General features: G+C 53.5%; 1 protein-coding gene across 2 annotated transcripts in view; it reads left to right on the top strand.

Annotated features, from left to right (window-relative positions):
* Nucleotides 1-266: 266 nt before the first annotated feature.
* OSBP (oxysterol binding protein) overlaps nt 267-26,410 on the top strand; it is a 29,548-nt gene continuing 3,404 nt past the window's right edge. Inside the window, exons 1-12 of one of the 2 annotated variants that reach the window (XM_069553252.2) lie at nt 267-763; nt 5,265-5,473; nt 7,895-8,145; nt 12,892-13,087; nt 13,481-13,586; nt 13,895-13,949; nt 14,159-14,290; nt 18,628-18,873; nt 19,152-19,272; nt 23,901-24,004; nt 25,033-25,128; nt 25,839-26,020. In XM_069553252.2, the coding sequence (XP_069409353.1) occupies nt 396-763; nt 5,265-5,473; nt 7,895-8,145; nt 12,892-13,087; nt 13,481-13,586; nt 13,895-13,949; nt 14,159-14,290; nt 18,628-18,873; nt 19,152-19,272; nt 23,901-24,004; nt 25,033-25,128; nt 25,839-26,020 (2,066 nt within the window). In that variant the 5' untranslated portion in view covers nt 267-395. The remainder of the gene's footprint in view (nt 764-5,264; nt 5,474-7,894; nt 8,146-12,891; nt 13,088-13,480; nt 13,587-13,894; nt 13,950-14,158; nt 14,291-18,627; nt 18,874-19,151; nt 19,273-23,900; nt 24,005-25,032; nt 25,129-25,838; nt 26,021-26,410) is intronic. The other variant, XM_069553251.1, reaches the window with a different exon arrangement.

The following is a 26,410-nucleotide window of genomic DNA, read 5'->3' as shown; positions in this document are numbered from 1 at the left end:
TTGGCCAATCGACAGCCACACGGGCTGGGCGGTCTGCATTCTCGAGTCCTCCCTGAGCGCCAGAGACTTCGGGAAAGCGCCAATGAGCTTGACTTGAGTCTGATTGGCCTTCACCTGCACCAATCGGCGGCAGGCCTGGCGGAAGCGTCCCTCCTCCGACGCTCACTGGGCGCTGCGATATGACAGGCCCCAGAGAAATGCCAATGGCCTAGGGGCCCTGCGCAAGTGACACTCGGCCGCACCAATCGACTTTCTTCTTCCCCGTGGCCGGCCTGGCGGGGCGGGGACGCTGCGCGGCGGCGGCGGCTGAGGCTCTCGCCGAGTGGGGCCCTCCGGGAGGCGACGGCGGCTCTCGTAGGCGGTTCCGGTCGTGTATCAGCGGGCGGCGGCGGTTCATGGCGGCGACGGAGCTCAGAGGAGCGCTGGGCCCGGGCCCGGCCACCATGGCGGCCCCGGGCGGCGGCGGCGCCGGTGCCCCCGGGGTGGGAGGTGGAGGCGCCGGCGGCCGCGGAGACTCCGGGCCGGGCTCCGGGCTCGTGCCGGGTGCGGCGGCCGCGGTGGCGGCGGGCGGACCGGGCCCTGGGGCCGGGGCCGTGGCGGCGGCGGGCCCGGCTCCCGCGCCGCCGGCCGGGGGCTCTGGCGGCTCGGGCGCCGGGGGCTCGGGCTCGGCTCGCGAGGGCTGGCTCTTCAAATGGACCAATTACATCAAAGGCTACCAGCGGCGGTGGTTCGTGCTGAGCAACGGGCTCCTCAGCTACTACAGGTAACTGCTTCCGGGGCGCGTCCCCCCGCCGGCCGCCACACAAGCCCACCCTCGCGAGAGTGGGCGCGCCGGGACGCACGGCGCCGCCCGCGTGCCCCGCCCTCGGCGCCCCCGGCCCGGGCCCCGGCCCCGCCAGTTGTTCCGGGAGCGTCGCGTCTCCTCTTGCGTTGCGTCCGCAGCCGCGCCCCGGTGCAGTGAGGAGTGCGCAGGGAGGGCGCCGGTGTCGGTGCTTACGGGGGCAGAGCCCGGGCACCGCTCCCGGGGAGCTTGCTGTCAAGGGTCCCGAGGCTTGGTTGTCTGTGCCCCGGCTCCAGAATTCAGGGTGGTTAGCGGCCCTTGGCGTTCCCGCCGTTGTTCCCTCCACGCTCAGGCACAAGGACGCCACGCACAGGGTGGCCTCGGGGTCTGTCCCCAGGCCTTGTCGCCTCGAGATTCGCCTCAGCTCTCGCCTTTGCACAGCCCACGCGGGGACGCGCCCTCCGGGGTTCCGGTAGTTGTGTCAGCCCCCGCGCCCTCCCAAGGGGAGGTCACTAAGTGTTCCAGCCAGGATTGCTGGGGGCCAGCCGGTTCGTTCGGTTCAGGTTTCCTCAAAAGAAGAGCCCATGTCTTTCGTTGACTCCTGTTAGCAGCGCTTGCGTTGGGACGTCTATTACACGTTTGTGGTGACTCACAGTCTTGCCATAACATAGCATGCTTTCGGCTATGAGTCTTACTGTAGATAGATAGGTTGGATACTGGATTTCGGGACAGGACATGACCATGTCCTGAGTGCTAGACAGTTTGCACAGGTGTGTTTTGTACACTATTTGACTCCCAACGGCAACCTGGAAGTTAGGAGATATTCCCACCTTACCAGTGAGGAAACGCAGACAGCTTGGGCAGCTTTCCCAAGGTCTTGAGTCAGAATTTGAAACTAGTTCTTTTCATACCAACACAGCCTAAAACCCAGGTTAGTGTTACGTGAATCAGTCAGTAAAGAGGGAACTACTTGTCTACAGCAAGTTTATAGATACGACACGCTGTGTGTGTTACACAAAATGTATAGACGTCTTCTTTAAGGAAGATTTTGCTTAATATAGTGTAATTTCTAAGTGAAATCTTTTTATAAAGACCATTCTATTTGAGACCCAAAAGAGTGTTGTTAAGACTATATTTCTTGCCCTCTGCCAGGAGTTGCTTTGCCGCTGGGACAGTTTGGGTGAAGGAATCTCTTTTCCCTCAACTTCATTGTCTTGAGTCTTAAAGAATCTTGAAAGGGAATTGAAGATTGGAGTTGGAGGCTGTTGAAATAGGAGCACATTCTTACCTGGTCTCTAACATGGTAGAAAATGCTTTAGTGCATCCTCACTGCTTAAGTGACATTAATTGTGAACATTTATGTGTATCATTTGAATTACTCAGAATTGATTTTCGTTTTTAATTTTCCTTTTTAATTATTTGTCCGGGATTATAAGTTTAAGGTTAAATCACAATTCTAAAGTTTTGGTTTGTTCCACAGTTTTTCCCTTGCTCAAGTTCATGTTTTCCTGTTAACACTGACCATCATTGTAATGTTAACTGATTCATATCTTAGCTTGGCTTATAAGTCAGTATTAACACTGATTCCCCATTTTTCAATAGTTGTGTATCAGCTGAGAGCCTTAATGTGTGGTCATTTTTCCTCATGCAAGTTTTTAATCAGATCCACTTTCCAGCCCAGTTTTGTCTTTAATCAGTACCTGTCTTGGTCAGTATTGATCTTGGTTGGACAGTAATAATGTATATGTTGTTATCTCTTAAGTACTTGTAACCACTTTTAGTTTCTCTCCTATCAGAGCTAGTGGTGCCTGCCTGACTACAGCTAGCATGCCTTCCCAAACGTACCAAACCGTGTATTGGGAAATATGCCATGGGCCTGCCCTTGCCAGCAGGGCAGCAAGACTGTTCCACCCACAAACCAACCAAGGAACAGCATTCAGAATTATCAAGTCTACATGCTACCCTCAAAATCACATTGAAGCCCTTTCTATCAACCAGTTGGTATTCCAAACTGGTTCTTTGGATCCCCATGTTCTTAGGGTTCATTTAGCCAAGTTGTCTTGCCTCCTGCTTTTCATGCCTCCAAAACCATCTCCTGTATATGCCTTTTACAAAATACGGTTTTCTTTTTAACCAAGTGCTTCCTAAACCCATCCTCTGATGAACTGTCCTAATAGGTTTTGGCAAGCCTTCTTTTTACCTATCCTGTTCTTTGTTATATACAAAGTTACACAGCTGTCCTGTTACTTAAAACCATATGTAGAATCCTAGCTCTCCCAGACACATAGTGACAAGCCTTTAGTATTAGTTTTCTTGGCTAGCTTCTAGAGATGAAGCTACTATTTTGGCTGGCCTTTTCCAGGAAGAACTTACTAATCAGAAAACACCACCTAATACTGTGGTGCCTGAGGAACTTCTCTTGCCCCTGAAAAGCATGTCTTTTGAAATACTTCTGCACTAATCATTTAGAAGCAGAGGAGTATCTGCTTGAGCCTAAGAGCTCTAGAATCAAGCCTGCCCAAACTTCCAGAGTCCTTTGGTATTTTTAAAAGTACTATAGACTGTATGATTTGGGAAAATTTTTTAGTTCATGGACATGGCCTGAACAGAGGAGATTCCTAGGAAGCGGCCTGTGGAAAAGATCAGCGCATTGTGAGGAATGTGGCAGAAGGTCTGAGTCGCACCTTTGGAGTAGAAAGTGAGGGTGAGCTGGTAACTCAGCCTGCATTATTCATAATGTAACTGAAGTGTGGGGCGGGGGATGGGAGGAGGAGTCGAAAGAGCAGGAGTCACGTTACAGCGTGGCAGGTGCGGGAGGTGGAAAATGGCCTGGTTTATTGAGACCCCTGCCCTCCCCACCGGCGATCCCATGCCTCTCGTCTGTGCATCTGAGGAAGAAAAACCAGTTTCACGTGACAGACCGGACAATAGCCAAGCTGTCTTCCTAAGCACAGGAAGCAGGCTTCCTCAAGCCTGCCCCAGTCCTGGCTTCCAGAGATGGAGGAGTGTTGTCTCTCAAGCCTGCCCCAGTCCTGGCTTCCAGAGATGGAGCTAGTGCCGTCATTTCCGGCATGCAGGAATTTGGGATGTGCCAGAAAGAGAGACGGCCCTGCTTTGCACGCTGGCAGTTGGCAAAGGACTTTGACCTCTTTCTGTTCCAAGTTGGTCAGGGAAAGCTGCAGTCTCAACATGAAGGTCCCCTGGGCAGGTCGGCGGGTGGCGGGGAAATGAGCGCAGGTCGCCCTGTACACTCGGCTGCGCTGGCAGCTCTGTTTCATGCCAAGTCTCTCGTAGCTTATTGTCACTGAGCAGGGCTGTAAGACTCAAGAGTTGGCCTATTAATAGAGCTGTCAGTCAGTAGCAATGAAGAAAAGTTTACACCCAGTCCTCTCAGAAGAGATTTGCTGAATTTCTCCTAGCTATTAATAGGGTGGCTTAGGAGTTCCCACCAAGAGAGGTCAGTGGACCTTAGGAAAGAAGTATTCCTGAAAGATGATACCACCCCGTGCTCCTTTAATGAATATTCTTTCTTCACTCCCACGGAGAGCTAGTGACTCCTCTTTCATATCATTTAAGCTGTAGTCAGTATTTAACGGCTTCCCTGGTGGCTGGCTCAGTGGTAAAGAATCTGCCTGCCAGTGTGGGAGACGCGGTTCCATCCCTGGGTTGGGCTGATCCTCTGGAGAAGGGAATGGCAGCCCACTCCAGTGTTCTTACCTGGGGGGTCATCCTGTGGACAGAGGACCCTGGTGGGCTACAACCCATGTGGTCGCAGAGAGTCAGATACCACTTAGCAGCTGAGCATACACACACAATATTTAATACTCTAAACATCTAAGTGTGCCTTACATGTCTGCAAGACGGTTTTAAGAGTGGTATGGCAGTTCTCACTGGCTGAGTTACAGTGGATTTGGGGGAGTGGATTGTTCAATATTTGTAAAATGGAGCTATTCTTTCAACTTCTTTTTTTTTGTGGCCACACCACGTGTCATGTGGGATGTAACCCGTGTCCCCTGCCCTGGGAACCCAGCGTCTTAACCGTAGGCCTGCCAGAGAACTCCCTCTTTCTCCTAGAGAATGAGATGATTATGCAGAATTTGGTTGCATGAGTTTATAGAGCACCCTTTGATAATTGTATCTTGCTAAATGAAAGGTAACTCCTGACTGTAAAGGGGCCTGAGGGGACTCTTGGGGGTGATGGAAGTGTTCTCCATCTTGACTGTGGAGGTGGTTGCACAATTGTTTACATTTGTCCAGACTCACTAAATTGTACACTTAAAATTGCTGGGTTAATGCTGTTTGTAGGTCAGGGTGAGGGGAAGAGCGGAGCCGTAAACTCCACTCAGAACACGCGCAGGCTCAGAAGCCAGCTGATCGGCTTTTTAATGGGAGGGGGCCACGCGAGGGGCGTGACCGCGGCCCGTGCGAAAGGCTCGGAGCTGTGGCGCGGCGCGCGTCCGCTCAGCTGTCCGGCTCGTTGCAGGTCCAAGGCGGAGATGCGGCACACGTGCCGCGGCACCATCAACCTCGCCACCGCCCACATCACGGTGGAGGACTCCTGCAACTTCGTCATCTCCAACGGGGGCGCGCAGACCTACCACCTGAAGGCGAGCTCGGAGGTGGAGCGGCAGCGCTGGGTCACGGCCCTGGAGCTGGCCAAGGCCAAGGCGGTGAAGATGCTGGCTGAGTCAGGTGGGGCGAGCCCCTGGGGACGCTCCGTTCGCCCCGATCTCGCAGACCTCGTTTGCCCCCACTGTCATCTAATTACCAGCTGTCTGCTGGCTGCCCAGCGGGCAGAATCTCTGTTGGAGGGCTGGTTTTCAGCCCGGCAGTTCAGCCCCTCAGGGGACCTCTGGTGATGTCTGGAGACGTCTTGTTACCACGGAGGGGGGTGGTGTTCCTGACTCCCGGGTCAGAGGCCAGAGCTGCTGCTGAAGCTCCCACCAGCGTGCAGGACAGCCCCCCACCTGCCCCCGCCAGAGGCGGCTGGCCCCAAATGTCAGAATAGTTGACATTGGGAAACTCTTGTCTTAGAAGCATGGCAATTAGCTTTTGCCTTCTAATGCCCACCAACTGCCTTAAAATCTTGAGAAAGGATGATTTTATTGATAAATCAGGTTTGATTTATTTATTTTATTGATACATCAGATCCAAACTGATAAACTCACAGGTTGGCTCTGTCCTTAACTGTTTCCTTTTCTCCTGACATCTTCTTACCTAACTGGTTGTTTAGTTGAATTGAAACCAGCAATCTCCGTAGACTGCCAAAGCATGATGTCAGAGACCCCTGACGGAGGGGTTGCTCCCACGGGTCTGGGCAGAGGAGCTCCAGCTGTCCCTCATCCCTGCCTGATGCCTGGGTCAGTGGCCGGAGCTGTTTCATGCCTAAGACACATGGGAAAAAATTACTTGCAGTATTTTCTGTGAAAAATCTTTATTTTGCTACCATAGTCTCACTAAAAAGCACAGTTTGGTTATGTTTTGATTTTTCTTAAAGGAAAGTGGTAGTTTAATCATACGGTGCTTGTTTGCTTAGAGCTGACCGTGCTGCTCACTTGCTGACTTCTTTTCATCTCTTGTTCTTCTTATCTTGTGGTTCCCCATGCTGTGTTTAATGTCTTTTAAGCAGTGAAAGCGGAGAAGGCAATGGCACCCCATTCCAGTACTCTTGCCTGGAAAATCCCATGGACGGAGGAGCCTGGTGGGCTGCAGTCCATGGGGTCGCTAAGAGTCAGGGCTGAGCGACTTCACTTTCACTTTTCACTTTCATGCACTGGAGAAGGAAACGGCACCCCACTCCAGTGTTCTTGCCTGGAGAATCCCAGGGACGGGGGAGACTGGGGGGCTGCCGTCTGTGGGGTTGCACAGAGTCGGACACGACTGAAGCGACTTAGCAGCAGCAGCAAGCAATGAAAGGAAAGTTTCCTGCTTTATAAATCTCTGGGTCACAGGCTATATTCTGACTCTGGCCCTGCTCCTCTGTCCAGCAGATATAGATAGGGCAGATCTTTCCTTGTTTGTTTTGATTTTAGTGCCGATTTTAGCTCCCCCAGAGGAAGTGACGTGGCTAGAAAAGAACTTTGCAGTTACACAGCGTTAAGGACAAACCTGCCAGTGAGAGGTAGGCACAGCCCCTCCATGACCTGTGATTCAGGGGGCATTTAACAGAAGGCCCTGCACGGCTTTCAGCGGTGGCTTCAGTGTCGGATAAAGTCATCGTGAAGTTCCTGAGTTCTCCTGTAGGATAGAGGAATTGATCGCCCTTTCAGGATATGAGTGTGGTTCACAGAGGGCTGGGCTGCAGCTCAGCCCAGGACATACAGGGGCCTGCCAGTCACCCAACAGATGATTGTGGGTTGGCATTCACAGTCAGATTGACTGTTTTGGGCCCCTCACGCTAGGGTGAAAGGCTCAGTAGTCCATTCCCAGCCATAAGAGCCGTCTAGCTTCACCCCAACCTCTCATCACTAGTTCACAGACCTCGGTGCGCATCGGAAGCACCCAGGCAGCTTTGCGAAGTGCAGATTCCCGGACCTCGCCTCACGCCTGCCAGATCAAAGCCTTTCTAGGTGTGGGGCAGAGACTGCACCTTTAGGAAGAACCCCAGGTGGGCCCTGAGGGGGTTGGATGAGGGTGGTCCAAAGATGCCGGCCTCCGGTTAGAAGGCAAGTAAGTACTGGGGATGTCGTGGACAGCACGTGACTGTGGTGAGCGCTGCTGGGTGGTGTTTCAGGTTGCCAAGAGAGCAGTTCCTGAAAGTCTCATCGTGGGGAAAAGCCTTCCTTTTGTGTCTGTGTGAGGGGACGCAGGCTAGTTACTTTAATCATTTCCCGATAGGTGTATGTGCTGTGCACCTCAGACTTAAAACGGCATCGCACGTCAATTATATCTGGATAAAACTAGAAAAGCGAGAGTAGGAGAAACGCCCATTGTTGTCTGCCCCGGTGTCCGCCCCGGCAGGGCCGAGGACCGGTGCTGGAGAGTCCCCCGGCGGCGCTGAGCCCGGCTGGTCACGGCGCAGGCTGAGGGCTGGTCTGCTTGCGGGCGGACTGGGAGAGTTCCCGCTCTCGGCCCTGGGCCCGGAGTCCCATTGCTCCCCTTCTCGCCCCACAGATGAGTCGGGAGACGAAGAGTCCGTCTCCCAGACCGACAAGACGGAGCTGCAGAACACCCTGCGGACCCTGTCCAGCAAGGTGGAGGACCTGAGCACCTGCAACGACCTGATCGCCAAGCACGGCACGGCGCTGCAGCGCTCGCTCAGCGAGCTGGAGGCCCTGCGGCTGCCGGCCGAGAGCAGCGAGAAAATCAAGCAGGTCAACGAGCGCGCCACGCTCTTCAGGATCACGTCCAACGCCATGATCAACGTGAGCGCCCTGCGCGAAAGGCCGCTCCGCCATGTGCTGGGGAAAGGCCGCGCCCCCTCCCCCACCCCATGCTGGAAGGCTGTGATGGGCAAAGCGTAGACCATAGGTCCTGCCTCCTGGTTCAAGGGATTTGAGTTGCAGCGTCTGTTGCGTGAAAGTGAATGGGGTGCAGGGATAGAGTGACCTTGCGTGCTGCCCTGCTCGAGTCATCAGGAGGGCGCTGCCCAGCCAGGCTTCTACCCCAGCAGGGCCTCTGATGGTAACGCTGAGTCCTCCACCTCTCGGGTTTCGACTCTTTCTTTCTCTTTTCCTTTCTTTGTTTTTCTTTCTTCCTCCCTCCCTCCTTATCTGTTTTTCTTTATCTGTTGGAACTGAAAGATCTTCATGGATCCTTTCCACCTTTCTGTTCTTTGAGATTTCCATTGGAGTCTGACCCCTGCTTTGCTAGTGCATGCTGGCCTGCAGTGTGGTAAGTGGGGGCCTGGGTCAGGTATTACTGAAAACCTTGGAATCCGGGTGAGTCTCACCTTTAGTCTTTGAGAGGTGAGGGAGCTCTAGGTGATAGAGCTTCCCTGGTGGCTCAGATGGTAAAGAGTCTGCCTGCAATGTAGGAGACACGGATTTGATCCTTGGGTCTGGAAGATCTCTGGAGAAGGAAATAGCAACCAACTCCAGTATTCTTGCCTAGAGAATCCCATGGACAGAGGAGCCTGGCGGGCTACAGCCCATGGGATTGCAAATAGTCAGACACAACTGAGCAACTAACACTTCAGCATACTTCTAGGTGATAAGACGACACACTCAACCTTGGGCACTTTTCTTTTCAAAAGAAGGGACCCGTGCTTCTGCCCCCTTGTGACTCGTAGCTCGGGTGACTGTCATGGGTCTGTGGGATGCTTGGAGGCAGGGCTCCAGGTAAACCCAAAGTCCCACTGGCGCTGGTGATGTGGGGCAGATACTGGGTGATAGGTATGGAATGAGTGCAGAGACTATAAACAGTGCCACGCCCCCTCTGCTGGAGACTGACCCTCACCTGGCAGGTTATGTTAGTCAGCTTCCAGGTAGGAACACGAGAGCGTAGTTCTCAAGGCACATGAGAAGTCTGCTCTGTGAGAAAGGGCTTACACAGGTGGTGCTTTTGTTTTCCTGTCTACTTAAATGGGAGGAACTTAACACTTCCCGATAGCTCAGTTGGTAAAAGATCTGCCTGCAATGCAGGAGGCCCCGGTTTGATTCCTGCGTCGGGAAGATCCCCTGGAGAAGGGAAAGGCTGCCCACTCCAGTGTTCTTGGACTTCCCTTGTGGCTCAGCTGGTAAAGAATCTGCCTGCAATTCGGGAAACCTAGGTTCGATCCCTGGGCTGGGAAAATCCCTGGAGGAGGGCATCGCAACCCACTCCAGTGTCCTGGCCTGGAGAGCTCCATGGACTCAGCCCATGGGATGAGAAAGACCTGGACACAGCTAAGCTGCTTTCACACTGCCTTCAGTAGGGCCAGATTTTTTCCCTTGTTGAAGAAGTGGTAACGATTCTGTTTAGAACTAGTTTAGTTTGTGCGGGTCTCAGAGATCGAAAGTCTTTTCCTCTGACCAAGGGAAGTTCTACTTTCCTGCATTTAAAATCCCTTAATAGAAAGCTGTGGTGACGTTTATTTCCGTGCCCTGTTCTGAAACACGGAGCACTCTTCTGTGCTCTGACTCACACAGAGGTGAGGAGGGAAGCTGTTCTGTCCATTGCAGGGCTGGGGGCAGATCAGCGCCTCCCAGCAGCGCCCGTCCGCGTTCTACACTCCAGCGCGGGCGGGCGGGCACCTGTGTCTCTAAGTCCGGTCCTGTGCTCTTTCCAGACTCTTCCACCTCTTGGTGCCTGTTTTTCAGTCCCCCTGTGATCAGGAAAACTCACGAATCATACAGGGCATTCAATCAATAGTACATAAATATATGTATGAAATAGAACAGCTCAGGAAACAGTCGTATGTTGCCTTTTATTCAAGTCTGCTCCCATGTCAATTTTTTTCTACTATGATAAATATTTGCTACATAAAACACCTCTTGATTTAAAAATGTCTCATAAACCGAAACTTTATTTTGAACTTTTTCTTGAAAATATGCTTGTCTTTGTTCGTGGGGAGAACCCTTCTTCCCTAGGTTCTAGGTGCCCCGTTGGTGCCAGTTCTCATTCTGTTCTCCAGAGTGCACTGCCTTTGCCCCTTTTGTAGCCAGTTGTTGCTGGAAAGGCGTTTTTTTTTTAATCCATGTACTGTTTCCTAGGGGATAATGGCAAGGCCTGAAAAGTGCTGTGTAGCACATCACGTCTCAAAGCAGGCAGTGTCCGTGCAAAGGAAGAGTGCGTGAGCGCGCTCAGCTGCCTGCTTGCTTAGGGTGCAGCTCTTGCTGCCAGGGTGGGTCTCTAAGCAGCGGAGTGAATTCGACACTGTGCTAGTGTGTCCATTTTCTAACTCAGTGAACACGGTTGAGCACCGTCTGTGTTCTAGGCCCAGTGCTCGGGGATATGGCTGTGGTCCCTGCCCTCAGGGAGATTACTCTCCGTTTAGGGGCCGAGAGGTGAACAGATGGTTATGGAGTGTGCTGAGCGCCCCGACAGATGTGGGCACAGGTTGCTGTGCTGTAATCCTTGGGGGGGTCCAGCTCAGACCGGGAGGATTCGAGAAGGTAACACCTCAGCTAAATGCTGGAGGGCCTGAGAGAGTCTTCCTGTAGAAAAAAGGCACCCGTGATTCAGGGCCGTGGAGTCCAGCGGCCCCAGTTAACCATCTCTATAGCCGGGGGTGCCTCCTTCCTCTGTGACCCCAGTTCCGTTTCTGTAAGTGGCGATGGTCCTGCTCTTGCGGTGTGGAAAGGCTTTCATGAGCTCATGGGTGTCGAGAGGTGGGCACAGTGCCCGGAATGCCCTCACCTCTCGCTGATCAAGTTGTCGCTGGTCTCGGGACGTGGGTGAGGAGCCGGTCCCCGTGTGGCGGGTGCACATCCTGCCCTGAAGGGTCTGCGAGCCTCTCCGGTGGAGGAGGGAGCCGAGAGAAGGCTGAAGAGGCGTTCAGGTGGGCGGGGATGCTGTGTGTGCAGATCCTGCATGGGCTTGGCAGGGGGTGGGTTAGGAGGGGACGAGGCCGACTTTGGTGCAGGCGTAACTAGTCATGGTCACCTTATTCAGTGATGACTCTGAGCCAGGTCTTTCTGAGAGCTTTACCTGTTTCTGTTGAGCAACGCTGTGAGAGCGCTGTGGTTGTCATTCTTGCTTCACAGATGAGGACGTGAGGCACCTCTCTGTTTAATCAGTTGCCAAAGAGTCCAGTTAGACAGTGGGATGGAGCTGTGACGACCCAGGGTATGTTCTCTGTGCCGCCTCGATTACGGAGGTTGGAAAGAAGTGTGAAGATCCCAGCAATATCAAAGAACAGTCCGTAGGCTCTGATCGTTGGACTCGGGGAGGGAGGAAGACTCAGAATCCAGGAAGCCCCTTGCTTCTCTGCCAGTGAGAAGATGCCAAGTCAGAAAGGGAGCGCGGTGAGCCCGGTAGGGGCCCAGTGATGTTGAGCTTACTTTGAGCTGTTGGGTAGGCAGTTGGGTAGTCTGACCTGTGGCTCCCTGAGCACAAAGCCGGAGCTCCTGACTCCATAGGCCTTAGTCCATAGGTCAGGGCTGAAACCATGGCAGCAGATATTCTATTTACCTTTTAGTTTCTCTTTAGCATTGTCTAGACTTTTAAGCTTCCGTTGCTTCCTTTCTCCATTTATTTATTGAGCAAACTTTATGGACTCCCACTGTGTACAAAGCGGCCAAGTTAGGAGCTGGAGATAAGCATGTGAATAAGCTATAAATGGTATCTTCAAGTCAGTCATGATCCATCTGGAGAGAAAGTCACAATCGGATGCTGTGAAATAGAAATATGTGCAAAGCGCTGCGGAAGCAGAGGAGAGCCTGGCTCCTCTGGGCATGGGGGCAGGGGGTGTCACGGAGAAGTAACTTTGCCATAGGTCTCAAAGAATGAGGAGTACTTGGCCAAGTCGAGGAAGGGGGGCGGAGGGCATCCTAGGCCACGCGAACAGCTCCGGCGGAGATCTGCCTGTCTGAGAAGGGTGCGCAGCCCGGGGGCTCTGTGACGGGGTGGGGCCGCCGGGGCCCTTTGTGTCCGCAGCCAGCTGTCTGGCCTGGGTCTGAAACCCACACGGAGCCTGGGGTGGGACTGAGCGCCGGAGCCTGGGGTGGGACTGAGCGCCGGAGCCTGGGGTGGGACTGAGCGCCAACGGGTTTGTGTCCTCTCTCGAGGTCACATAGGCGTCGGCTTTTTGAGGTCGGTGGTTCTCTTAGGGACCGATATACAAACCAAGGAAGTTCCCCCATTCAGGGTGATGCGGTGCAGGCTCAGCTGTCGAGTTCCTCTGCTGTGGGCGGCTTGAGTGTGGTCAGGAATGGGTCGGAAGCCACACTTGGCGCCCCAGGCTTTCTTTGCCCTCCGGGTCAGCAGGCCTCCTCTGGAGCAGCCCCCGTGCCGCCACAAACCTGGGTCTAGGCTTGCTGCTCAGCTGGCATCCGTGTGGTCCTCACGACCAGGAGAATGCTGAACCACCGTGACAGCCACACTCGGCGCTTTCCGTTTATTTTCTGCGTTGATCACTGCACTTCACTGGCTCGGGCTCCCAGAGCGAGGTTACTCAGCGGGCTCCCAGAGGCAGGGGGCCTCTGACTAGTCGCGGTGAGGGGACCCTCGTGCGCTTTGTCTCCGTGCAGGCCTGCAGAGACTTCCTCGCGCTGGCCCAGAGCCATAGCAGGCGGTGGCAGAGGTCGCTGCAGTACGAGAGGGACCAGCGCATCCGCCTGGAGGAGGCCCTGGAGCAGCTGGCGAAGCAGCACAACCACCTGGAGAGGGCCTTCCGGGGGGCCACGGTGCTGCCTGCAGGCGCGCCCGGCGCCAGCCCCGGCAAAGGTGGGGGGCCGGGGGCGTCCGACCGGCCAGTGGCCCCGGCAAAGGTGGGGGGACTGGGGGGCTCGGGGCGGGGGTGTCCAACTGGCCAGTGGCACCGGCAAAGGTGGGGGGCTCAGGGGCCGGGGGGCTCGGGGCGGGGGGGACGTCCGACCAGCCAGTGGCCCCGGCAAAGGTGAGGGGCTTGGGACGGGGTGTCCTACCGGCCAGCAGGCCTCGCACAGCGGACAGCGGAGCCCTGGGCCCCTGGCGTCGGCGCCTCACGCGAGTGGGGATTCAGCCCTCCGTGTGCCCTGCTGTCCTTGTCCCGTGTGTGTGGTGCGTGTGTAGAAGGCCTGCCTGCCAGGTTTCGATAAACGGCGCAAAGTGAACAAACGCGGCTCGTCCCTCTCCCAGCAGATCAGCCCTGCTCCGGCAAAGGAGACCTGAGTGACGAAGATGACGAGAACGAGTTTTTTGACGCCCCTGAGATCATCACTGTGCCCGAGAACCTGGGCCACAGGTGAGTCAGGCTTGACTGCCCTCCCCGTGCCCAGCCGTCGGGAGGCAGGACGTGTGTCAGTGGGAGTGTCCTGCTTGTTTCCCACGGCCTGGACTCTTGGCCCTAAGTACCTGGGAGAGTGTCTGTCTTTACTGAGCAGCTTCTCCAGGGACATTTATTCCTACGCACGCTTTCCTAAGTGTCGTTTCTCATTCACTCGTGAATAAGTTTGTGCAGTATCCTTAGCGTTCTGCTTTGTAAAGACATGGCAAGGACCACCGTCTAGTTCTGATCTTATTCTCATCCCCATCCGTTTCCCGCCCGTGCAGACGCACCGGCAGCAACATCAGTGGAGCCAGCAGTGACATCAGCCTCGATGAGCAGGTAACTCTCACCTGGGGTGAGCAGGTAACACCCACCTGGGGTGATGAGCAGGGACGGACTGAGTATGTTCCCAGGGATGTGCTTGTAAAGCACGAAGAGGAACAGGAGACACCGATTTTTCTTGTTTTAGCGTGGGGGGAAGGGAGGCCTAGAAATACTGGGTTTCCTGTTCTCTGCAGGCCCCTGAATGGCTTTGTGTTTGCTCTCAGTACAAGCACCAGCTGGAGGAGACCAAGAAGGAGAAGCGGACACGGATACCTTACAAGCCGAACTACAGCCTCAACCTGTGGAGCATCATGAAGAACTGCATTGGCAAAGAGCTTTCCAAGATCCCCATGCCGGTGAGGGTCTCACACGCCGGGGCCCCTCAGGCCCGGGGCGCTGCCGGGACAGCCCCGCCCTCCCGCATGGCCGCCTGCGGCATGACCTGTGTTATCCGCACTGTCATAGACCATCGCCTAGAGCCAGGGGCTTCGATTTCAGCTAGGTTCCTGGTATGCTTCCAGATCAGCAAGAATCAGATGCGTTGTTCAGAAGCAGTGATTTATGAGCAGATTCCTAGGCCAGATGTGCTGGGGCCGTGCAGAGATAAATTCAGCATCGTTTCTGTTTTCACGAACCGTGTAGTTCAAGAGACAGGCGCGGAGACAGGTAGAGGCCATTGCTTTCTGTGACTGTCTGGTGGGCAGTGCTGCACGCACAGAGGCTTGGGGAGTGCAAAGCAGAGCCATTGATTCCAGGGAGGAAGCCGGAGCCCATCTCCGGGGGACAGTGGCGTTTGGGCTGACGTCCCTGCCTCCCATCAGGCCCACTTCCCATTTGTCCAGACTGCTTTAGAAGGGGATGGGTTTAGGATTGCAAACGTAGTCCCGTTGCCACTTCCCTGGGAATCCTTTGCTCGCTGCTCCCTGCTCTGAATGGAGCCCAGCTCCCTCGGGCCTTGCCCTCCCCGCAGGGAAGCAGCAGCCTTTACACAGGCAGTGTGCCCCCCGGGGGAGCCACCTCAGGTCCGCACCGGCTCCTCGGTTTGCCCCCTGCGGCGTTGGCCCACGCTGCTCTCTGCCCGCGCTTCCCTCAGCTCCCACCCGCCCTTGCCAGTCTGCTGTTGCCCTGGCGGGTGCCTGTTCTCCAGGAGCCGACTCCAGAGCCGTCTGTCAGCCCCCTTCACCCAGGCATCGCGTCAGGGCAAGCCGTCTCAGCTCTGTGTTCCAGCAAGTGCCCCTGTTTATTTTTGGGCAGTGGGTTTCACTTCCTCTTTCATCCCCTGAGCATTTACTGGCGGCCAAGCTGCCCAGGGCTGTATCAGTTAGGTACAGGTTCAATTTAACGAGTCCAGAATACGTTGGTTTAGACCAGGGGTCAGCAGACTGTGGCCTTGGGGCAAATCTTGCTGCCCTCTGTGCAGCTCACAAGCCAGGCATCGTTTCATATTTTTAAATGGCTAGAAAATATCAAAAAGAGGCTAATATTTTGTTATCTGAAAATTACACGCAGTTTAGATGTCAGTGTCCTGGCGGTTTTATTGGAACACAGTGAACTCGCGTTCATGCACTGATGACCTGTGGCTGCTCTACTTCCAGAACAGCAGTGCTGAGTGGGTGTGGCAGAGGCCACATGCCCCTCACAGCCCAGATATTTACAGTCTGGCCTTGCACAGAAAAAGCTGGCCTACAAATACGAGCTTCAGTCACCGTCACGCTGGAGTTCAGAAGCAGGTGGTCGGGTTCTGGTTGGTGCTCCTGCTGTGACCAGGCGCACCCTGCCCCGTGGCCTCGGCTCCTGGGCGCTGGGGGGCTGCTGCAGCCCTGGCCCTCAGCAGGGGGGGGGGGGTGGGGGGGGGGAGACGGCACGCCCGCCTTTTCGGGGTGCTTCCTGCAAACTGCGTGAACCATCCCCTTCAGTCTCTCTATTTACTCTGAACTCAGTTGCGTGGCCTCAGCTAGCTGGAGATCATGACTTCTGTTTTTGATGGTGTGGCTGGTATGAGAACTGGGGATTCCACTGCCTGTGGATGAAGGGGAGAGTGGAGTGTGGGGGGCTGAAGGTTCTGCCCGCGCGCTGTCCGGAGACAGAGGCTCCCGGCCGCTTGGGGCCTACGGAGCAGTAAGTGGTTCTGCCTCCCGTGAACGGCGCTCTGCCCAGCCTGTCTTACCAGTCTTCATACCCCTGATGCGTAGCCAGGGCCTGGCACGTATATATCGTTCAGCAACTGTGAATCTTGGAAAACAAATAGATTTGTCTGTAAGTGTGTAGAACTTTTGGTAGAAAAAGACTCCCCTCCAGACCGGAAAGGGCCGTGAGTAGGCACCGTGGAGGGAAACAAAATAATTGGTTCACGGAGTGGGGATGGGGGTCTTGAAGCCCCACTTTCCTGGCCCAGCGCCCTAAAGAAGTGGTAGGAAGGGGGCTGGAAAGGCCAGTCATCGCCGTGGAAGTTCAGTTCCTGCTCAGAGGAGCGTCCGCGTCCAGGTGGCCCCCGTCCCCGTCGGTTCCTGCTGGTGCTGCCGCAGCCTAGCCCTCACCCCTCACCTGCCTGTGCCGAGTTGCAGGAGGCCGAGCCCGCAGGCGGTTTCTTCCCATCTGCGGGCCGGGGCGCCCGGGCAAGGCCCCAAAAAGCGTCTGGAGTGGGCAGGAGGAGGGAGGCGCCCAGGGAGCTCCCCGCGGCTGCATCCTTCTGGGCCGTGCTCCCGCTGGACGGGCCCAGAGGCCTCAGCTCCTGCCCGGGCCTGTGGCTCTATGCAGCAACCCCATGCGTCCTTCGACCCCTGCAGCCTGCCGATGGCTTCCTGCTGCTGTCTGGGCTGTCTCTTGCGCTGCCCCGCTCTCCATTGACCATGTCGCTGATGTCCGCTCCCTTCCACTTCGAAGTCTCAGATTTCTCTCTCCCGCGTGAGGCCTCTGAGTGGTAAAAAAGACCAGGAGGAAAAGCCTGCCTGCTCTCGGGGACGCTGTGGGTCCTGGCACAGCTCTCGGGGGCCAGGCCGTGCGTGTGGTGAGCGGTGATGACCCGAGGATGCGCCGACCCTCAGCTGCGGGGCTGACCTGTCCGTGGCTGCCAGCAGAGCGCACCCCGCCCCACTCTCCCCAAAACGTGTGCAAGTGTTATTGCAAGTCGGCTGCAGCTCAGCCCCTGAGAGGTTTTGTCTGCGTAGTTAACAAGTGCTCGCTTTTGAAAGACCTGGAGAATTCGCATTCTGTGCATCCGCTCCCCCTCACCCCCTGTGTGCGTTTTTCTCATCACACAGCTCTTCTCTCCACGGACGAGGTGGCGCTGGAGTGTGACTTGAAGACTTTAGTTGAGGCACGGTAGATCGTCCTTCCCCACTGGGAAATTTTCACAGGGAAATGCTTGGTTCATTTCTCAGAAAAAAAACAGGCCCTTTTAAAAAATATATAAATGCATAGAAAAAATATGAAACTGTTAAGGATGGTTATTTTTGGGTGATGTTATTTCAAGTAGATTTTTTTTTTCCTTTAAACTTTGTTTCTTCAAAGTGTCATAGTGAAAATTACAAGATATTCCGTAATTGGGAGGACAGTAAATATTAGGGTAGTATGTGACTCAGAGAGATTGGCGGGCAGGAGGTTGGATAAAAGTGCAGAAAAAGACAGGAAAAGAGGTAGGACTCTAGGAAAGAAAAGTGTCATTATTGCCTGTTTCAGTAACCAGACGGTGCTTTCGGTCAGCTTCATTCGGTACAAAGGGCTGTTTTTTCTTCCGTCTTCTCTTCTCTGGACTCAGAACTTGAGCTGGTTTTCAGGCTTGTTTAGCTGTGCTGCTGACTAAACAGCGTGACAGGCTAACCTGGGAACCTAACCCCTTTTGATAATAAGATTTTAAACAGTAAAGTCATGATACGTTCCAAACAGTCATCTTAGAAGCTGCCTCTCTGGGAGTGGGGAGAACGAAGTCTCTCCTGCTCACTCCACTGCCCCTGGGGGGTTGTGCGGGGCCTGGCACCCCTGAGTCTGCGGCATGTGTGGACACCTTCTCCCCGAGAGAGGCACACACAGACACCCGCTCGCTTCATCCTTCGTCGAGTGTCCTCAAGTTGGCTGTAAAACTTGAAGACAGGAGCACGCAGAGCCCTCTCCCGGCCCCCAGCATGAACACTCCTGGTCCAGAAGCGCAGCTGTGCAGCCTCAGAGGAGAGGGCAGCACCTGGCCTGACAGGGCACTGAGCTGGGTGCAGTGACGGCCCTGTGTGGAGCGGCAGCTGGCCCCTGCAGTGTGCCCCCTGTCAGGACTGCATGCTCCTGGAGTCCGCTAGCTTTCTTCTCCGCAGAAGGGTGGCATGCCCAGCCTCCGCTCTGGGTGTCCTTGTGCTCACGTCCATTCCCCTTTCACTCACTCGATGCCTGTTTGATGCCAGGTGTCCGGGGCCACTGGATAGGCGGTGCTGAGCAGGAGAGGCATGGTTCCCATCTCAGCTTTCAGTTAGTGAATCAGTGCAGGTGGAGACTCCCCAGTCCCAGGCGCGAGCAGCTCACCACGGAGAATGGGCTGTTCTTCGGCTCAGAGCTTAGAGCGTCCCCACTGAGCAGAGGCTGCTTTCCCCAGGGATCTGCTTTATCGTCTTGACGTCTGCGTGTCTCCCCAACTGTGGAGAAAGAAAAGAAGAAACGGTGTGGTGTGCCTGTGCAGGCAAGGCGTTGACATCTGCTCTTTTCCTGACAGGTGAACTTTAACGAGCCCTTGTCCATGCTTCAGCGCCTCACTGAAGACCTGGAGTACCACGAGCTGCTGGACCGGGCGGCCGCGTGCGAGAGTTCTCTAGAACAGCTCTGTTATGTTGCAGCTTTCACCGTGTCCTCCTACTCCACCACTGTCTTCCGCACCAGCAAGCCGTTCAACCCACTCCTCGGGGAGACCTTTGAGCTGGACCGGTTAGAGGAGAATGGCTACCGATCCCTCTGTGAGCAGGTGAAGGAGCCTCAGGACTGTGGCACGCTTCCTGTTGGACGAAGGAGGGGTTTGGGGGGTTGCTCCCCACCCTGGGTGTTAGCATTTGCAGGAATTCCAGACCCCGTCAGCCCAGACTGCCTTCCTTTCCTTCAGGACTTCAGCCCTGGAGGCCCCAGTGTTCACCTCCTGCTGCGGGTGTGCGCCGTCCAGCGGGAATCTGGGGCGTGACTAGGCAGCCCCTAGGCAGATTCTCTCCTCCTTCCTGCCTGTTCATTTGAGCTCCCGGTCTGTTCCAGGTGAGCCACCATCCCCCTGCGGCTGCACACCATGCCGAGTCCAGAAACGGCTGGACGCTGCGGCAGGAGATCAAGATCACCAGCAAGTTTCGCGGCAAATACCTCTCCATTATGCCCCTCGGTAAGGCCGGCGCCTGGTAAGGGTTGGTGCTCCGGGAAGGAAAGCCTTTCTGGCGGAACAGAGGAGGTCACTGGTTCCGGAGCCGGGAGCCTGGAGGCCTGGTTCGGGCCCTGAACCTGGGAGCCAGCTCTGCAGGTCACATAACTTCTCAGCCATGGGTGAATGAGGGCTGAGACTCTTCAGGGAGCCACTCAGTCACAGGTTCTGTGTCTTCTTAGCTTACGTTTAATGCGTCTTTATCTGGGGGGCTTCCCTGGTGGCTCAGATGGTAGAGAAACTGCCTGCGGTACAGGGGAAGCAGGTTGGATCCTTGGGTCGGAAGGTCTCCTGGAGAAGGGAACGGCAGCCCGCTCCAGCGCTCTGACCTGGAGGATCCCGTGGACCGAGAAGTCTCTCGGGTCAGCGAGTTGGGCAGGACTGAGTGGCTGACGCTTTGACACTTCCTTTTACTTTTAAGTGCTGTTTTAGGGCATACATGTCAGCGTGCATTTTAAAAATTGTGTCTGTAAACTGGTGGTGTGTCCCTCGTTCCCTAGCAGGCAGCTTCTCTCCGTAGATCAGATCTCTCCTGTGACTGCAAGGCTAGGCTTCCGGGGAGCCCCTCCCCCTCCCTCCACCAGAGGAGTTAGGTATCGTTTATGTAACAGCCAAACTCCAGGTAAGGTGAAACTTTGTTTTAAAAGATCTTATTGGATTACAAGTTAATTTTGCACCAAGACCTAAAGGATCCCGCCTGGGAATAGGGATAATCCTAGTATGCCATGTAAGCATATCTGTACTTCAGGCGAGAAGCGGTGGTTATTCAAAAAGTGTAGCAGGCTCTCAGTGCTCTTTGGAAGTTCAGCGAGAGCAGCCACGTTTGACCCTGTACGTGCTGAAGAGCATGTGGTGGTCTGCAGGAAAGGAGACCCAGAGCAGATGGAGGGACCGCACAGCCTGGAGACGGCTGACAGCAGGCCTCTTTCAGGGGCGGAGCTGCAGGGCTGGGCTGTTGCAGGACAGCTTTCTGCCTTGCTCCTCCCGCGCGCTCTCAGAAAACACACAGTGTAGCAGGCGCAGTGCAAACTAGACGTTAGAAAACAATCCAAGGACGTTGGAAGTGAAACTGCAGTGTTAACGTTATTGCTTCGTGGTTAATACACAAGAGGCCCCAAGGTGAAAAGGAGACTAAGTGATTTCACACCTAATCTGCAAAACTGGAGTGTCAGTGGTTATGTTGCATGTGAATTTCACCCATGAAGAAGAGTTTCAGAGCACCCTGAGGCTCACTGAAGGGCTGGGTTCTATGTATTTGTTCTGAGTGGGCAAGAGCGGTAGACCTGAATTACCCGTGATCTGCTGCCCATTTTCTCTGTAATTGGACTAACTGCAAATCCCTTAAGGGGTAAATAACTATAGGAACATGATAAAAGCTGTGAATCCGAGTTTTTAAGAGTTCTAAAAAATTCTCTGTTCAGATTCCATTCCTGTGGTTTTTTAAGGATTCGCTATTTAGTGTATCTACCACACACTAGATGTAGTTCTAAGATGTTTGGGAAAATGTAAGTGAGCGAAACAGAGATCTCTGCCTTTGTAGGGAAGTTGAACAAAGAATTGACATAGCGACAGGAGCCTGAGTACGGAGCATAAAGAGGGACTTCCAGATGTGGGCCCTGGGGATAGCTGTACTTCATGGCTTTGCGTCCGCGGCTTGGAAGGAGAACTGTGCAGTCTAATTTTCACATATTCAGGGATGTTCACCTCTCAGAGGGCAAATTGTTAAGCCGACAGACGTCACTGGTGAAAGAGGTACAGACAGGGTTAAAAGTGCGGCAGATAAAGTGTGAGTATTCTTGTAAAGTAGACTGAAAAGGTTAGAATTCTTGCAATCTGGAAAAAAGAAGGCTTCTAGGAAACGCAATTGATGTTTCCAAAATTATGAAGATTGTGGTAGAGGATAAAGATGCGTTTACTCATCCACTCTCTTTGGAACTGAGTGGCAGCTTGAAGCCTAAAGAGGTACATTTCAATAAGACTATTCTTTCATAGCTCGGAGCTCTCAGACCTGAGGAGAGTCACGGTCTGAGACTGTGCAGGGACCGCCGCTCAGCTTGTTGGTCTCCGTGTCGGGGGTGCTGGACTCCACGCACTTTGAATTTGCTTCAGCGGCACTTGGGTCAAAAAATCCTCCTTTTGTATCTTATCCATTTTCCAAGTTTCTCCTTTTGCTTAGAGCGATTCATCCATCTATATTTATTATAATTACTGACTGATTAGGTGGGGGTTACATCTGCTGTTTTTTTCTGTAGAGCTTAGGTCTTTTTTGTTCCTCTGTGCGTCCAGTAGTTCCTTCTTTGTAGTAAATAGGATTTTTCCAGTTCACCATTTAAATTCCCTGGTTATTTCTTTTACAGTGGTTTTTAAAGATATTTTTGTTGTGGTTACCCTGGGTATTAAAACCTTCTAATAACCTAGTTCAGATTAATACAGCTGAATTTCTACAGTATAGAAAATCTTTGCCCTTGTACGGATCCATTACCTTCCCCTCCCCCTGTGCTTTTATTGTCATACAACCCGTTTTTGTACATTGTAATTCCATCAACATTGTTTTATAACTGTTGCTTTACATAATTGTCTTTTAATGATGGCTCAGATGATGAAGAATCTGCCTGTAATGCGGGAGACCCAGGTTCGATCCCTGGGTTGGGAAGATCCCCTGGAGAAGGGAATGGCTACCCACTCCGGTATTCCTGCCTGGAGAATTCCATGGACAGAGGAGCCTGGCAGGTGACAGTCCATGGGGTTGCAGAGAGTCAGACACGACTGAGTGACTCAGCACTTACTGGTCTCTTAATTTCTTGAGGTAGATTTAAGTTACTGTCTCATGTGTTTTCATTTCAGCCTGAAGGTCTTCCTTGAGTATTTCTTGAAGATGAGATCTGCTAATGATGAGTTCTTTCGGCTTTGTTTTTCTGGGAATGTCTTGCGTCCGCCTGTGTGTGTGAAGGATGGTTTTGCTGGACGGGGCCTTCTGGGCCTGGTGCTCTTCGTCTTTCAGCCCCTCGGCTGTGTCCTGCCGCGGCCTCCGGCCCCCTGGCCTCTGCGGGGCCCTTGCTCACGCTGTTCCTTGCGGGCTGGACGGCTCCCTTTGGCTCTTTCTCATTGGATTGTGGCGGGGGGGTGTGGCGCTCTCTGAGTCGATCCTGCTTGGCATCCAGTGAACTTCCCGGATGTGTAGACGCGTGCTTTTCGTCAGACCTGGGGAATTTTCGGCCGTTATTTCTTCAAGGGCTCCAAATGTTATCACCACTTCTGGCAGCTGTTGTGTTAAATAATTGCCACTGAGTGTTTTGATACTTGCCCCAGGAAAGAAGCTTTTTGAAGTGAGCTGGTGCTGAATCAGATCCAATAAAGATCAGCCCTGTGAGTGGGACTTAACAGGGGACTGCCAGACAGGTCAGATAATGACAACTTTGGAGCTGGGTTCTGGGGGGCTTCATGCCGCTCTACCCTCTTCAGTGCTTGCTGGCCTGCTGGCTGGTCTTCCTGGTTATCATGACAGTGAGGCTACCAGTTTCCAAGGCTTCTGCTGAGCTGGGGAGAGGACGATAGGACAAGATACAATGCCACACAGCTCATTTTGCTGCTGAGATTCAGCCCTTTTTCTTGAATAAATGCTTCTTGGATTACTGTAAGCCTTTGGTTAATTTCCAGAGTTATGAAGAAGTTGATTCAGATCATTTTTGCTGTCCAGGGGCCCAGCTGAGGCACCACACTGGCAGACACCTCCAGGACCCTCATGAGTAACAGAGACACTGTCACTTGGGAAATTGCAAGGGTTTAAATGTCGGACAAAGACCAGACGAATTCTTTATTGTACGACACAGCCTGGTGAACCAGTTCTGTCTGATCCTTCAGCCCTTGGTCTATCCACTACTCCTCTTTATTATTACTATTTTTTTCTATTAAGGCTCAAAGGTAGGGACTTCCCTAATGGTCCAGTGGCTAAAACTTGGCCCTCCAATGCAGTGGGTGCGGGTTCAGTCCTGGTCTGGCAGCTACGATCCCACACGCCTCGAGGCCAAAAGACCAACGTGTAAAGCAGAAGCAGTTTTGTAGCAGATGCAGTAAAGACTTAAAAAAGCTAAAGGGTTATTTTTTAGAAAGGCCCGTACAGGGATGGGTGACTCTCTTAAAGTCACACAGCCAGTTACTCACAATGGGGCGTGTCCTCAGTGCTGCCCACCAACGTGCTCTTTCCCACAAGGCAGGTTTTTTCATGTTGGGATAGATTTGACCTGCTCTTCTTAATTCTGCTGCTAGTATGGCAGGCATAGTTAGTGAAGACTGGGGTTTTTGCTTTCATTTTCATTTCTACTGTTGCAGAATACTATTTCTCAGTTAAGCGGTATCAGTTGTTAGTGTTCATCATCCTTAATTATATTTTATTCATATTTAACAAATTTAAAAATCAAGTGAAAAGTTCAGTGCTTCCAACGTTTGTAAAGATTGTAAGTCCTTTCTGATGTACTGTTTTCTTTTTAAAAGTAAGAAGTATTGATAGAGTAAAATCAGCCCTTCGTTATTTCTAGCCAGCACGTGCTGTTTGTCTAGCGTCCGGCTTAATGTGTGCCGCGCTCTGCTTCTAGGTAGCATCCACTGTATTTTCCATGCAACGGGGCACCACTACACGTGGAAGAAAGTGACCACAACAGTGCACAACATCATCGTGGGCAAACTGTGGATCGACCAGGTGAGCAAAGGGCCTCTGAGCGCTTCTGCAGCCCAGAAGTGCCCTCCTGTCCATCTCTGCGGGGCTCAGGACGCGGGACCTGGACCCAGACGGCCGCTCCTGCTCTCTGTGTTACTGAAGGGATTCCTCTCCGGCAGTAACCACACTCCCAACTGCTGACTTTCTGTTCCACAGATTACCATCTGTAAATGGCCAGGTTACCGCATTCATTGGGTGACTGCTGTCCTAGGACCGTGCTGGGTGCCAGGAAGGCTCCAAGAGAGTAATAAGCAGAGCTCCCACCCTCCGTCGTTTGCGCATCAGACATTTATTGCCGGGTGGAATGCGGGGTCTTTGGCGTACCAAGTCAGATGGGGCATTTTCCCTCAAGAGTTATTTTATCATTGGAGACTTATGACAAATATGTGTAGGATGAAAAGTATTTGACAAAATGATCCGCATAAGAGGTATACTAAGATAGTATCTAATTAATTATCAATTTGCTCTTAAGATAATGGTTGCAGTAAATTTAGGAAAAAAGGGAATATTGTCTGAGCAGTGGGAGAGGCTTCATAGTAGGTGTGGGAATGAAACTGAGTCTTCAAGAGTGGATTGGGGTTCACAAGATAGAAGGGAGGAGAGAATGAGACAAATAAGATACAGAAAGGCCCACCACGTGTAGTCTTGGAACTGTGAGTAGAATCGTTTGATTTAAGCACAGAGTTCATGAAGACTACGAGTGGAGGATTGGTTTGGGAAGGTAAATTACTATATGAATATCAGTGTGTATGCTGAAGGTCGAATTACGCCACCTAACGTGGTGCACAATTTAAAATAAAGAAAAAGGTCATTTGGCCTTGATTGCAACCAGGAATACCAAGATGAGAAAAGCATTTCACAGCATCTCAAGAATGACTGAGACCTGAGTCTCCAGTGTACGAGCTCTCAACGTAAGACTGAAAAGAAAGGAATCACGTGGCGGGGGGCTTAGCATGTGTCCAGGTCATTCGGTCCTGATGAGACAATCCACGGTTCTGCTCTTTTCATAGTCTGGTGAAATCGACATTGTGAATCACAAGACGGGAGACAAGTGCAATCTTAAGTTTGTTCCTTACAGCTACTTCTCTCGGGACGTAGCAAGAAAGGTAAGCGAAGTTGGAATTAAAGTGTTCTTCAGCGAGGGTATGTCCTGCAGGAAGTCTGTTCCTTTGGAGCTGGCAGAGACGGATGTGTGTGTGTGTGCAAAAGATAGGAGTGATAAAGGAGAACCTCGGCAAGAGACAGCAAGGTAGAAAGTGAAAGTCAAGAGCAGTGAGAGGTTAGAGTTGGCCCAGTGGTGAGGGTGCTTTCATTGCTGGGCCCAGATTCGATCCCTGGTCGGGGAACTAAGACCCTGCAAACTGAGCGAATGTGGCCAACAAACAGAAAGAACCGTGAGAGCCTGAGAACGGGAAACGCTGCAGCAGGGCCAAGGGGAGGACCGCAGGGAGCAGGCACGGGGGTGCCGCCCCTGTGAAGTCAGGCGAGGCTTCCGTTAGCCCCGCAGCGGAGCTGTGCCGGGAGTTGTGCTGGGGGAGTGAAGAGGTCCGTCTGTGGTCTCCCTGATTTCTGGGGAGAAGAACACAGCGTAATACCCAGTATGATCAGGCCCTTCTGCATACGTCATACGGCAGAAACCGCCGTGCCACAGAGTGCAGCGAGGCCCCGTTCATGACGCTGTTCCTGTGGGCAGTTGAGGCACACGCTCACGGAGTAAGCGAGCGGCTCCCCGGAGTCTGTGCAGCAGGGTGCCAGCCGATATGACCCAGGGGCGCAGGCTCTGTGCCGCCCTCCTGAGCCTGCTCTCCACCCCTAGGTGACGGGGGAGGTGACCGATGCGTCGGGGAGAGTTCACTTCGCGCTGCTGGGCACGTGGGATGAGAAAATGGACTGCTTCAAAGTGCAGCCGGTCCCCGGGGAGAACGGGGGTGACGCCCGGCAGCGCGGCCACGACGCGGAGGAGAGCAGGGTGCTGCTCTGGAAGCGGAACCCTTTACCGTGAGTATCTCGCTGGCCCCTCCCCTGCCCTCCTGCTTCAGTCTGCACGGACCAGCGCCAGTGTGGACGCCTGCAGAGGACCCCAAGGCGGCCCTGTGGGGTGGGGTTGTCAGCTGCTTTGTCCCAGGAGAATTCAAACGACTCAGACCACACCTGCCAAAAAATAATTTGGTGTCTCCTAAAGGTCCTTTGGTGGAGAAGGAAATGGCAACTCACTCCAGTGTTTTCTTGCCTGGGAAATCCCATGGATAGAGGAGCCTAGCAGGCTGCAGTCCATGGGGTCGCAAAGTCAGACAGGACTTGGCGACTGAACATGCACACACCCAGAGGTCCTTCGAATTTTGATTGAGAAGAATATTTTTTTTGTAATTTAGAGCAAAACTGTTCAGA

Source organism: Ovis canadensis, chromosome 15 (genome assembly GCF_042477335.2).
Source record: "Ovis canadensis isolate MfBH-ARS-UI-01 breed Bighorn chromosome 15, ARS-UI_OviCan_v2, whole genome shotgun sequence".
Taxonomy (NCBI): domain Eukaryota; kingdom Metazoa; phylum Chordata; class Mammalia; order Artiodactyla; family Bovidae; genus Ovis; species Ovis canadensis.
This window is presented reverse-complemented; position numbering and strand designations above follow the sequence as displayed.